The sequence below is a fragment of the Myotis yumanensis genome, unplaced genomic scaffold (genome assembly GCF_028538775.1).
Source record: "Myotis yumanensis isolate MYYU_CA2020_CCGP unplaced genomic scaffold, mMyoYum1.0.hap1 SCAF_19, whole genome shotgun sequence".
Classification (NCBI taxonomy): Eukaryota; Metazoa; Chordata; class Mammalia; order Chiroptera; family Vespertilionidae; genus Myotis; species Myotis yumanensis.
The window spans coordinates 10,989,936-11,004,304 of record NW_027223770.1 but is presented as its reverse complement, the minus strand read 5'-3'; the positions used below and the strand labels follow the sequence as shown (position 1 = coordinate 11,004,304).

The following is a 14,369-nucleotide window of genomic DNA, read 5'->3' as shown; positions in this document are numbered from 1 at the left end:
TTTTTTTTTTTTTCATATATTTTTATTGATTTCAGAGAGGAAGGAAGAGGGAAAGAGAGATAGAAACTTCAATGATGAGAATCATTGATCAGCTGCCTCCTGCATGCCCTCTACTGGGGATCAAGCCCACAACCTGGGCATGTGCCCTTGACTGTAATTGAACCCTGGACCCTTCAGTCCACAGGCTGACGCTCTATCCACTGAGCCAAACCAGCTAGGGCTGGACCTTCTTTTTTATGGAGATTGCATTTGAGTAGGGTAGGGCCAGATGAAAAAAAGTAAATAAATAAGATAATTTCAGATAGTTATAATAGTCAAGAAAAAATATATTGTGTGGATAATGATGGTGGAGTGTGGGTGTGAGCACTGGGCCCTGAATAAGAAGAAACCAGATTTGTAAAGAGTGGGGAAGAACATTCTAGGCAGAAGGAATAGTAACTTCAAGTGTCTTTTTTTTTTTATTCTTTTGAAGGAAGAATTGCAACAAATAGTCATCAAATTTGTGTATCCCGATTTCATTTAATGCCTTCACCTTGTCTGTGTCTTATTTTGTAGGCTTATTTCTGCGTCACATGATCTTGGCCTACAGTAAGCTTTCTTTTAGCCAAGTGTTTAAACTGTACACTGCCCTTCAACAGTACTTCCAAAATGGTGAGAAAAAGACAGTGGAGGATGCTGATATGGAACTGACCAGCAGAGAAGAGAGCGAAAGAAAAATGGAAAAAGAAGAACTTGATGTGTCCATAAGGTAACATGGGTTTTTCGGACAGGGGTCCCTTTCCTGCGAAATAGCACAGTAAATAATTGGAGCAAACCAGCAACCTTGGCGTATTAGAACAATGCTCCAATCCAGTGGTCGGCAAACTCATTAGTCAACAGAGCCAAATATCAACAGTACTTCTTCAAAATAGACTCGCCCAGGCTGAAAACGGACTTCTGCGCATGGGCCACGAAGTTTCAATCGCACTGTACGTGCGCCCGCATGTGGTATTTTGTGACAGAGCCACACTCAAGGGGCCAAAGAGCCGCATGTGGCTCACGAGCCTCAGTTTGCCGGCCACGGCTCTAATCCACTGAGCTTCCTGGCCAGGGCCTGGTTATGGGAGCAAGATTACAGTACTATTAACTCCTTCCAAAACCTCACTACTTAGAGTTGTCTATAAAGGCTTCTCATCTCTTGGAAAGGCAGTACAGTATGGGGTAAAGGGTCTGGCGCTAGAGTCAGAATCCTGGGTGTGAATCCTTGCTCCATCCCTTATTCCCTGTGAGGCCTTGGGCCAGTTACTCAACTCCTCTGTGTTTCAATTTCTTGATCTGCAAAATGGGAAGGATATCACCTCCTCAGAGGGTTGATGTAGGAATTAAATGATAAATTTATATAAAGTGTTTAGAACTGTTCCTGGTATGTGGCAAACATTCAACAACTATTCACTGTTCTTCTCTAATTTCTCTTCTAGTTAAGTCCCCTAAGGAAGGCTTCCAAGCAACAGTATGATCTTTGTTTGAGCTACTCTATAAGCTTAAAGTAGTAGAATGTCACTTCTTTAGAAATGTTAAAATTCAGACTTTTCATATTATGGTTTGGTTTTCTCCTAAATCTATCTGATTTAATTAGGTCTAATCATATCTTTTTGTTTTTATCCTATTCTAAGAATTCATTTGCGTGTAAGCCAGTGTATTTACTGTTAAGGTGCATGGTTTCAGAAAATAGTGTATATTTAGTAAACTGAATTGCTCACTGATATGAAAGATATTCTTTAAAAGTTATTCTAATTAAGTATTATACTTTGTCCAAAAAGAAATGCTTTTACTTGTTATAGGATATTTCTTTACTTTGCAAGATATATTTTATATACTCCTTGATTCTTTTAAAAAGGAAAATTTCAATTTTTTCTCTTTTCGTGATTTTTCTAATGTTTTATTGTGTTATCAGAAGTTTCTCACTTTAGCCCTTTCTATTTTTTTATTTATTTATAGTTATTGGAATGATTTTAGGTATGTTTTCTTCAGGGAAATTATTTTTCTTGCCCCAGAAATTTGTATTAAAATTAGAAAGGAGAAAGTATTATTGAATAGCCTACAAATCTCCCATCTTACAATGAAATCATTCCTATTTAAAAGTGGGAACCTAACTGGTCATTTAGAAGGGAGAGAATAAATATCTTTCAGGTGTTTTTAAAAATCCACGTACAGACGGAAGCGCAAACTGAAATTTAGCTTCAGCTTTTCATTTGCTCGTTGTTGCCAGGGGGCAGCTCTGTGTCCTGCGGTAAGAAATCAGGCTGACAGGATTACAGCTCATCAGGCTGCAGTGGAGCCTGCTAGTCTGCCTGCTGCTGGAAGCAGTCTTCTCTGTGCTGCTGAGTGGACCCCGCCAAAGCAGAAATTCTCTGGTATTCCTTCACCTGCCAGAGATTTGATATAAATCTCTCAAATTCATTAATGTGTTAAAAAATACTTATCAAGTGCTTCCTGTGTGCCAGGCACTGTGAGGGGCTGTGCTGTCAGCGAAAAGGGAGAGTTCCTGCCCTCGGGAAGTTAGGTGGGAGGGTCAGGTAGTAGGTAACTGAATGAAGAAGTAGTGTAATTTCGGAGACAGTAAGGAAATGAAGTAGGACACAAGGATAGAAAATGACTGTGGGGTGCTGTTTGGGAAGGTCTCTCTCTCTCTCTTTTTTAAAAATACATTTTTATTGATTTCAGAGAGGAAGGGAAAGGGAAAGAGAGATAGAAACATCGATGATGAACTCTAACCAGTTTGGCTCAGTGGATAGAGCGTCGGCCTGTGGACTCAAGAGTCCCAGGTTCGATTCCGGTCAAGGGCATGTACCTTGGTTACGGGCACATACCCAAGTTGGGAGTGTGCAGGAGGCAGCTGATCGATGTTTCTCTCTCATCGATGTTTCTAACTCTCTCTCTCCCTTTCTCTCTGTAAAAAAATCAATAAAATATATTTAAAAAAAACTGCACGCCCCCCACCGGGGATTGAGCCCGAGACCCCAGCATGTGCCCTGATTGGGAATCAAACCGTAACCTCCAGGTTCATAGGTCAACGATCGATTGCTGAGCCACACGGGCAGGGCTGGGAAGGTCTCTAGAAGACTGGGAGCTCGGTGACGAAGAAGCGAGTCCTGAGAAGAATTGCCAGAGCACATGGCAGACACAGAGCCCCCAAGTCAGGACAAGCTGACATATTGGAGGGACAGACAGAAGGAGGGGCCGGATCACACCCTCTGGTCACACACTTGGGAAGGGCTCAGGTCCTCATGGCCTTGGGTGTTTAGTAACTGTTCTCTGTCTCAGTCTCTCCTCTTCCCTGGTTTTGACCTGTCACTACATCACTCAGAAATCTCCAGAGATTCCACAGATTCTCCCCACCTGGTTTCTGACCTTACCTTCTGTTCTTGGCTTGGATCCTTTACCCCCACTAGCCAGGTCTGCTTGTATGCCCCCAGGCCTTTTCCCTTTCTGCCTCTCTTGTTTTCTTTTCCTGGAATGCCTTCCTCTTTCCTCATCATTTTCCTTCCCCACTCCCTACCAGCTCTCCAGTTCCTCACCACTCCGCTGGAGTGATTTCTCCCTTTTCTAAGTACAGAGTCCATACTCATCCTTGACATTTATCGTTTACTATCATCTTTGCATCTGGGCTGGTCCTAGCCTTTACCAAGACTATAGACCAAGCATGCCAAACTCGCTGGCGACCATTAAGATTTTGTATTTCCCCTCCAGGGCCTTGATTGGTGTTTTATGCCTTGCACATACTTTAAAAAACAAACAAAAAAACAATCCTTGCTGGTTGATTAATCCTATGTAAAATTCAAATATAGTGGTAGATTTGAGCCCTTTAGAGCAGTTTACAGGCTTCTTTTAAGAATCTGATGAATGCCATGTACTTTCTCTACATTAAAAATGTACATTCATGCTTACCTGGCAGGGAAGGTACCATGATCATGAAGGTCGTTTTCCCAGGGCGAGGCTTAGCCATTGCACTCCGGATGTGCTGACCCCTGTGGTTTCCCCAAATGTGGGAAACTCAGCTGCATCATTTGTGATCTTGGAGAGCTGTGTTCATGCTGTCTGCTGGACAGAAAAAGCACATTCATGCAAACTGCATGCAGTTTTATAAGGACCATGGACTCCTTCTAGCCCATCCATGAATCCAGGTTAAGTGCCCTTGAGTTATAGCACTAGGAAGCCGAAAAGTCTGTCTCAGCTGATAACTGGATTCATAAACAAGGTATACTTGAGCCCTTTTTCTAAGTGGACAACCTCTATTGCTTCCGAAGGGCTACGTTCCCCTCCATGTATTTGTGAGGCTCGGAGGAAGCAAAGGAAGGGTCAGTGAAGGGTGCCTTGGGCCACGATATTTTTATTTGCTCTTCCCAAGCTTGTTCATTCATGTCGGCCACGGTTGCTAGTATGGGAGCCAGAGCCAAAAAATTTTTTAAAAATATATTTTATTGATTTTTACAGAGAGGAAGGGAGAGGGATAGAGGGTTAGAAACATCGATGAGAGAGAAACATCGATCAGCTGCCTCCTGCACACTCCCTACTGGGTATGTGCCCCCAACCAAGGTACATGCCCTTGACCAGAGTCAAACCCGGGACCCTTGAGTCCGCAGGCCGATGCTCTATCCACTGAGCCAAACCGGTTAGGGCACCAAATTTGATCTTCATTTATAATAACTATTTGTCTTCACTTGTAGCCATTTTCCTTTGCGTCATTTTGATTTTCTCGTGTATTGCTTTCTTGTCCTTTGTTATAAGCCAGCCTAAATCTGTTTTTGGGGAATGGTGTTAAGTAAATAAATCATTTGGCACTACTGAGTGTCATAGACTTTAGAGGAGAGTGGGACAGTGGTGGTGTGTCCAGTTTCCTTCGGATTCTCATCTGTCTCTAGCCTTTTTGTGTACAGCCATATTTATTTCAAACCTTGGGCTTATTTTGTTTAAGGGATATGTTAAGAGAAAAGGGCTTGTTGCCCAGACACTTAACTGTTTTCCATTTGAGAACTTGGCCTGTGAAATTTTTTTCCATTTCCCTCTAGGTCACTACTGTGTCACTGATCTTTGTTAGACCTGGGTCAGGGCTGGTTCTTGGCAGCTCCAATATTTGCAAAAGCTGACCCACTGCCTTGGGGATTGTTAGGTAATATTTATCAGAAATGAAGTTAGGAGAATATTAGAGCAGCTCTTCCTAAAGTGTCTTCTGTGGGATGCTAGTGCTTCTTGAGGGACATGAGGAAAGGATCCTTTGTGCAAGTGAGGTTGGTAAATGGTACATTAAGTAAAAGTGAAGTTTCTTTCTGCTGCATTTCTCTAATGAATCATGAATCTCCAAGCAAGATAGAATATATACACCTTTCCTCAAATTCTTTAACCTCAGAATTTTCTTAGGATACCCATTTACATATAGTTTGCATGAAACAGTTTGAGATCTGCTGTAATTGACACAGAGTGCTTATACAAATACTATTTATGAGTAAATATTGGTTTTATACTTATTGTAATCCTAGTTAGAGAAGACTTTCTCAGTGATAAAAGAGTAATATTCACACTTTGACCTCAAAACAAGATTGTTTTATACTGTGCATGTATAGATTTGTCAAGTCTAGGTTTGTATTAGTACATTCCTTGTTTATCAGTCCTGTGTAATCTAAGCTTCTAGGCAAATGGTTATTTCTTAGGTGAGGCCTCCTTTTCCTGCCTTTGAATACAACACCATCTTGACTCTGTAGCATGGAGTTAGAAACTCTTCATTCATTTATTTCCCAAAATCTGAGTGTGCCTACATATAGCCCTGGGTATTCACATACACATGCAGGTAAGAACAGCCCAGCTCGGCAGTGCATAGTGCTATGATAAGCATCTAGGAGACAGTGGGAGCTCAAATGAGACATGTCAGGAGAGCTTCTTGGAGGCTGTGATTCGTGTAATTTTGAATGATGGATGGTGTCCAGTAGTCCAATAGTAGGTGGGCAGGTGGGCCCTGCAGGTTGTGGAAGCAGCAGGGGCACCTTATCATGACAGGAGACCTGTAGGGTGTTCATGAGGGCTTGGGTGTAGGTGACAAAGAGAAGGCAAAGGAGAGAGGCAGGAGGTGGGATCACCCATGAAGCACTGCACCTGCCCCGCTAAGCAGTGTGGACTTTATTTTGGAGGTGATGGGGTACCACTGAAGGGCTTAAAATCAGGGATAGCATGATAGATTTGCATTTTAGAAAGATCTGCTGAGAGCTGTGTAGAATTTAGGTCTATATTTGTCCACGATCATTGTGAACTTTGTCAGGTCATTCAACATCATTTTTTAAGTATGTCTTTTCTATTCCTGAGAGGAGAGAATTAGTTGTAAAAGTTTTTGGCCCTGGCCAGATATCTCAGTGTTTAGAGTGTTGTCCTGATATGCCAAAGTTAACGGTCAGGGCACATACAAGGATCAACCAATGAATACATAAGTGGAACAACGAATCATTGCTTTCTCTCTCCCTCTCTCTCTCTCTCTCTCTCTCTTTCTCTCCCTTACTTTCTCCTTAAAATCAATCAATTAAAAAAACGTGTCTTAACTCTTCTGATAAAGAATCTGTTTGACTTTGTAAGCATTATCATTTTTGCTATGGTGTATTATATGTATTTATTATTTTTGTTTTATATTTTGTAGAGAAGAGGAGGTATCTTGCAGTGGGCCCCTGTCCCAAAAACAAGCGGAGTTTTTTCTTTCTCAACAGGTATGTTAATTCTCTAATTTATCATGAACTTTAAAAAAAAATGTTTGACATTGTTTGTCATGGCATATGCCTGCTATGTTGGTGGGTTTATTGGTAATTCTGCATTACCCTTTGTTCTTGGCCCTCTTTTCTTCACTAACAATGCTGTTACTTCCTATTTTGTAGTTTTATTTTTCGATTAAAGTTCTAATGCAGGTTCATTCAATAATGGTACATGACTAACACAGCCAAAAAATGTGATTTAGAAGATGTGCTTCCCTTTCCCCAACATTTTATTATGGACATTAAAAAAAAAATTGAAAAGCATTTCACAGTGAATATCCATATACTCTTCATCTGTATCCTATAGTTAATATTTTTCTTTGTTCAACACATATCTACCCATCTTCTATCTGGCCACCATTTCTTTTATTTATTTTTTTTATGCATTTCAAGTTGCAGATATCAGTGCACTTCATCCCAAACATTTAAAAAATATATATATTCTTATTGATTTCAGAGAAGAAGGGAGAGAGAGGGAGATAGAAACTTCAATGATGAGAGAGAATCATTGATCAGCTGCCTCCTGCACGCTCCCTACTGGGGATCGAGCCCACAAGCCAGGCATGTGTCCTGACTGGAAATCAAACCCTGACCTCCTGATTCATAGCTTGATGCTCAACCCCTGAACCACACTGGCTGGGCGGTCCCAAACATTTTTTGTTGGTGGTTTTAAGGCAGACTCTTTCATTTTCTCAGTAATATAAGCTAAACATTTTTCTCCCATGTTATCTTCAAGCAGACTTTTGATTTTTTGCTAGACTTTTCTAGTTTTCCCTGATTTTGTCCTTAAATTTCTTTCTGCAGAAAAATGTAGTGATCTAGCTAAAAGTGATAGGAACATACCTGCAGATGAATTTTAAACAAATTAGAAAAACTTGTCTAGCTATCAAGGAGAAAATATGGCTGGATCCTCACCTTGTCCTCACACCGTAGTATATTACAGGTGGATTCAAGGGGCAAATGTAAATATTTAAAGCTGTAATTAAACTAGAAGGAACTACAATATTAACTTTTAACTGATTTATGGATGGGGAAAGACTTTCTAAACATAAAAGCTGTGGAAGTAACATGTAGGAGAAGATAATTTGATTTTTTAGCATGAAAATAAATGTCTGCATGTCAGAACACGTTCTAACAAGATTAAAAGGCAAACAACAAAATGGGGAAAGTATTTGCAATAAATATGACAGTCAAAGGGTTAATAGTTTTGTTTTAAGAATCATTTGTAGCCCTAACTTGTTTGACTCAGTGGATAGAGCATCGGCCTGCAGACTGAAGGGTCTCAGGTTCAATTCTAGTCAAGGGCATGTACCTTGGTTGTGGGCACATCCCCAGTAGGGGGTGTGCAAGAGGCAGCTGATCGATGTTTCTCTCTCATCGATGTCTCTAACTCTCTATCCCCTCTCCCTTCCTCTCTGTAAAAAAAATCAATAAAAAATATTTTTAAAAAAAGAATCATTTGTAAAGACTACTTGATAATGAGACAGAGTTTGTAATATTAAATGAAAAGAGCATGAAGTAAAATTATGTATTCTAGCTTTGTTAAAAATATGGTGTGTGTATATATGTATACAGACACATATATACATACATAGAAAAAATATGCACTGGAATAAGATACACTGAAGAATTAATAATAGTGTTATTTCTGGGTGGAGGGATTACAGATGACTTTTGTTTTCTGTTTGCTTTTCAATAGTTTTAGAATCTTCTGTAATGATATAATGAATTAAAATGGAATTAGATATTATTATTACTTATAAAGAAAAATTTGTCTAGGTAGAATTGAATTAAGTGTCTATAACCCAGTTAAGTACTACTATTTAATTTGAAACTAGTTTTCTACATATCTTATGTAATCGTTGCTTACTGTCATTCTTGTGAAACAGTTAACCAGATGTGGTGCACCTGAGTGCTATAAGGCCCTCTGCTCTGCTGGAGATGCGCACTGCCTGCTGTGAAGGTGCTCACAGTCTGGATTGAGGCCAGACTGGCATTTTTAATACATCTTGATAGGAACTACAAGAATGATTAGAACAGGGGTCCTTGTAGGACCTTACCTGGTCTAGGCGGTGATAGAAGCAGGTGGCTGGTGTGGTCTGAATTGGGGCTGGAAGGATGAGCAGGAATTTTCATGGGGGGAGTGTGTGGATGGGGAGGCCTACTGTTTCAGGAAGAGGAACAGTGTTCTGTAGGGTCAAGAGGAGAGAGTAGCTGCGGAAAAGAAAATAACCAGCTGATGCTGTTGACTATAACATTTCCATGTATTTCTTTCTACTGAGTTGTCGTGTTTCAATTTCAGGCCTCTTTGTTGAAGAATGACGAAACTAAGGCCCTCCCTCCAGCTTCTTTGCAGAAAGAATTGAACAACCTGTTGAAATTTAATCCTGATTTTGCTGAAGCGGTGAGTCTTTTCCAGAATTTGTTCCTGAGTTGAAAAAATAATGGCAAAGCTACTCTTATGTTCAGTAGCCACACAAATGAGGATCCATCCATGCTCTTGGAGAGAAATCATGTTGGCAAGTGAGCAACCCAGCTTAGGTTGTAAAACTGCCCTTCGCACTCATTCAGCCTAGTGATGTTCTTTTTCTTTCATCATCTCTGATGTGAATTATGGGCAAAGATAGAGTAGACTGAGTATTTATTTTATTTTATTTTTTTAGAGAAAGAGGAAGGGAGACAGAGAGAAACATCAATGTAAGAGCAAAACATCAACTGGCTGCCTCCCATACACCCTTACTGGGTATTGAGCCCGCAATGGGCATGTGCCCTGCTGGGAATCAAACCAGCAACCTTTCAGTGCATGGGTCCACACCCAACCAAGTGAGCCACACCGGCTAGGGCAGAGTAGACTGAGTTTTTAAAAACTTCGGGGCCTGTCTTGGCCAGGTGGCTTGTTAGGTTAGAGTATTGTCCCAAATACACTAAGGTTTCGGGTTCAATCCCTGGTCAGGGCACATACAAGAATCAACCAGTGAGTCTAGCCAATGTGGCTCAGTGGTTGAGCATCAACCCATAAACCAAGATGTCTCCTTGTTGATTCCTGGTCAGGGCACATGCCCAGGTTGCGGCTCAATCCCCAACGGAGGGCGTGCAGGAGTCAATGGATGGATGTCTCTCTCAATGTTTCTATCTCTCTATCACTCTCACCTCCTTTCTCTCTAAAAAAAAATCAATAAAATATATATATATTTTTAAAAGATTCATCCAATGAATGCATAAATAAGTGGAACAACAAATTGATATTTCTGTCTCTCTGTCTCTCTTTAAAATCAGTTAAAAAAAAATTAGGGGCTAAAAATTTGTTCCTTTCCCCACTTTTGTCAGTATGTTGGGTTTTTTTTAAGTTTAAAAATCATTCCATTCCTTAATGGATTTTTACCCTCAAACCTGGATTTGACATTTGACTTTATCCACATGTAGAAAGATATATGTTTGGTTCCCTAGTAACTGGGATCTGTCTGTTTGGAGGGAAGTTTATTTATTTTATTTTATTTTATTTTTATTTTTTTAAATATATTTTATTGATTTTTTACAGAGAGGAAGGGAGAGAGGTAGAGAGTCAGAATCATCGATGAGAGAGAATCATCGATCAGCTGCCCCCTGCACATCCCCCACTGGGGATGTGCCCGCAACCCAGGTACATGCCCTTGACCGGAATCGAACCCGGGACCTCCCAGTCCGCAGGCCAACGCTCTATCCACTGAGCCAAACCGGTTTCGGCTATTTGTTTATTTATTTATTTTTAAATTTTTCTTCTTTATTTTTTATTAATCCTCACCTGAGGATATTTTTCCATTGATGTTTTAGAGAGAGTGGAAGAGGGAGAGAAACAGCCATGTGAGAGAAACACATCGATTGGTTGCCTCCTGCATGCGCTCTGACCAGGGCCCAGTCTGGGGAGGAGCCTGCAACCAAGGTACGTGCCCTTGACCGGAATTGAACCCAGGACTCTTTGGGCCACAGGTCGATGCTCTATCCACTGAGTCAAACTGGCTAGGGCTAGAGCAGGGGTGGGCAAACTTTTTGACTCGAGGGCCACAATGGGTTCTTAAACTGGACCGGAGGGCCGGAACAAAAGCATGGATGGAGTGTTTGTGTGAACTAATATAAATTCAAAGTAAACATCATTACATAAAAGGGCACGGTCTTTTTTTTTTTTTTTTTTTAGTTTTATTCATTTCAAACCGGCCCGTGGGCCGTAGTTTGCCCACGGCTGGGCTAGAGGGAGATTTAATTCAGTGAACCAAACAAAATGAAAACAGTTTCAAAATAGAATATAATTAGCTCAGTAAACTTTTTAAATACCTGAGTTAAGTGAGTTCTCCCCTCCACCCTCACATGGGTCCTAATATAACCAGTGACATAGTGGATGTATATTTAGGATAAAATGCTGACACAAGTGCTAATGGAACTCCGGTTTTTTCATTTGGGGACCCCTCCTGGTGAGAAACCAATGTATCTTGAACCTGCTTTATTCTGCCTGTGGGGAAAAGGTGAATCTAAACCAGCCGTGGGCAAACTGCGGCCCACGGGCCGGATCCGCCCATTTGAAATGAATAAAACTAAAAAAAAAAAAGACCGTACCCTTTTATGTAATGATGTTTACTTTGAATTTATATTAGTTCACACAAACACTCCATCCATGCTTTTGTTCCGGCCCTCCGGTCCAGTTTAAGAACCCATTGTGGCCCTCGAGTCAAAAAGTTTGCCCACCCCTGAAAACGATGACCCTGTTGTTAGAAGGGTGGGGGATACGTGGATGTTTGCAGCCAGTAGAACTGAATTAATCTTACACAAGAGGAAGCGGAACATTTACACTATGTGGATTATTTCTTGTAGCATTATCTCAGCTACTTAAACAACCTCCGGGTCCAAGATGTGTTTAGTTCTACACACAGCCTCCTGCATTACTTTGACCGCCTGATTCTTACGGGAGCCGAGAGCAAAAGTAACGGGGAAGAGGGCTACGGCCGGAGCTTGAGATACGCTGCTCTGAACCTGGCCGCCCTGCACTGCCGCTTCGGACACTAGTAAGTTTATAGATTTGTATCCGTGCAGAAATGGAAGACATGAACTTACAAATGTTAATTAAGATGAATTTTTTAAAATGCTGTATTTAAAAGAAGGATAAAAAGGAAAGAAAGAAAGGAAGCTGACTGTTTGACTAGACTTGTCAGTAACTTCCAAAAGGGAAGCTTCTTCACTGGAAAGAAGTTAATGAAAACCTTCTCCTTAAACAGTCTGCCCCCTGGTGTCACTATGTAACATGACTGTCTTAGTACATGGCCTCTTTCTTTCATTACTTCTAAGAACGACAGCCATTGAATTAAAAGATAATTAGGTCATTAGGCCAGAGATTCCCAAAAGAATTTTTTGGAGATCATAATGAGGATACAAAAGCTATTTTCAGTATTTCAAAAAGCCAAAAGAAAGTTGTGTCTTTACTGGATAAAAGACTGGTCTGGTTTATTAAAAGTCATGTTTGTGCTTTCGGATAAAATTCAGGCAGCTCAGTGAGATGACATTTGGCTTATGCCGTTGCTAAGATATGCCTATGATTTTGATGAATAAAAATAGGAAAACTGTCCAGCTGGTGTGGTTTAGTGGTTGAGCGTCTACCTATGAACCAGGAAGTCACAGTTCACGTCCCAATCAGGGCTCTATCCCCAGTAGGAGGAGTGCAGGAGGCAGCCAATCAATGATTCTCTATCATCACTGATGTTTCTCTCTCCCTTCTTCTCCCTTCCTCTCTGAAATAAAATTATTTTGTAAATGGAGTTAAGTGGATAAAATCTTTCGAAACATGGAGGCTATTTTGGAAACAATGAGATAATGTGAATAATGGTGAAAAGGTAGGAAATTACTAATTGAAAGAGTGTCATCGCCCCTGTGGCTTTTTCCCATCTGGAAGAAACGTGGTTTCTGCTACTGGCATCTTCGACTAGAGACCTAGAGTGTATTAATAGAAGCAATGTCCAGAGTTCAAGAATTGAGAGTTCTGCACTTGCTGTATGGCCCAGACAACACCCCAAAAATTCTATTAACTTCTGGTTGTTGCATTTTAAAAGAGACGTAGACTGGAGCTTGTGTGTGGGCCAGTCTTTGAATACCTCATCGGAGCATTCAAAGCCATGTCATATAAATAATATGGAAATATTCTGTTACTGAAAATTTTTACCAGAGGTTTTTCTGCCTAGCAGCAGTGAAAAGCCATAAGGTCCTTTGAAGATTTTGCCTGACTTTGTGCTTCTGTGTTGGTAACCTACCTTTCCTTCCTAACTGGGAAAAATAATCTCTCTTTAGTCGTTGTAGTATACAGTTCTCCCAGAAGCGATTTCTCTAAACACACCATTATTTGTTTGGTCATCACATGTTCAATAAAGTTAAATCAACCGATATTTATTGGGGGCCTGTGTGTGAAGGTATGCTTCCTGCCCTCAAATAGCCTATGTTCTGCTCATCTCATTACGGAAGGGATGTAAATGACATGTAAACTAGGTAAGAATGTATCTGGGTTTTGTATTTAAACAAGTAGTTACTTGGAACAGTTCAGTTCTCCCCAATTAAAATGAATTGTGTGAGGCTATTGCACTGGTGTTGAAAGAAAATTCCTTATATAAAATTTTCTCTAAAGAAGTGATACCCATACAATTGATTTTAAGATACTCAGTGACCCAGCATTGATAAGATTTCTATTCTGTCACTTGCCACTGAAAAGCCCAAAGTTTAAGACTTGACTTGTGCTCTCTATGGTTAATAAACTAGTTGAAAAAAATAGTTAACACTGATTAAATACACAGTAGTATTTAACTATGCACTGCAAGATGGGGTACAGATCGCACTTATGTGGGAATTTTCACAAGTGCGAGTTCAATGGGGCCAAGAATATTTGACTGAATTTCTGCAGAAGTTGAGAGGGTGGGAGAGACATCAGAGATGGAGGGGAACCACATGAGCAGAAAAAAGGAATCTCAGAAGTGGATAATCCTCAAAATACTTTTTAAAACTAGTTTTGAAAAAGTATAGAAGCATCAAATGCTATAGTAAAAAAAAATTTTAGTAATGCATAAGGGAATGCAATGAAAAGTAAAATATCGTATTCTCTCTGTGCCTCTTCCCTGGCCTTAAAAGTTAAAATAAAACTCTTAGCAGCTGAGATCAAGAAAAGCTATTCCGAGGTCGACCAAGATGGCGGCGTAGGTAAACACCGGAGACCGCTGCCGCAAACAACCATTTCAAAAATACAACTAAAAGACTGAACGGACATCACCCAGAACCACAGGAAGGCTGGCTGAAGAGAGACTCTACAACTAGAAGGAAAGAGAACAGCAAATCGAGGCTCAGAGGCGGCGCAGTGTGGAAAATACAAAGGTACCGAGGTGCGCGCGAAAGCGGGCTGGTGGCTGAGGGCGCGGTTGTCGTTTTCTGTCGGGACTGAGTCTCAGACTCTGGGCTCCAGATCCGGGCGAGTCTCTAGGGACCCAGACTCAAACGGGAGAAGCGGGATTACCCGGCATCAGTTGGAACCTGAGGGCAGCTTTCTCTCCGAGGTTTGCAGCGGCTGCCGGGGTTCTGAGAAGCAGAGCCTCTGGGAACGGG

General features: G+C 40.9%; 1 protein-coding gene and 1 non-coding gene across 3 annotated transcripts in view; both read left to right on the top strand.

Annotated features, from left to right (window-relative positions):
* Nucleotides 1-14,369, top strand: part of ANAPC5 (anaphase promoting complex subunit 5) — a 30,740-nt gene that overhangs the window by 3,573 nt on the left and 12,798 nt on the right. For both annotated transcript variants that reach the window (XM_070399586.1, XM_070399587.1), the window contains exons 4-7: nt 556-748; nt 6,659-6,725; nt 9,070-9,171; nt 11,610-11,800. In XM_070399586.1, the coding sequence (XP_070255687.1) occupies nt 556-748; nt 6,659-6,725; nt 9,070-9,171; nt 11,610-11,800 (553 nt within the window). The remainder of the gene's footprint in view (nt 1-555; nt 749-6,658; nt 6,726-9,069; nt 9,172-11,609; nt 11,801-14,369) is intronic.
* On the top strand, nt 3,920-4,082 carry LOC138998233 (U1 spliceosomal RNA). The gene has a single exon (XR_011469102.1). It is a non-coding gene; the product is annotated as a U1 spliceosomal RNA (small nuclear RNA).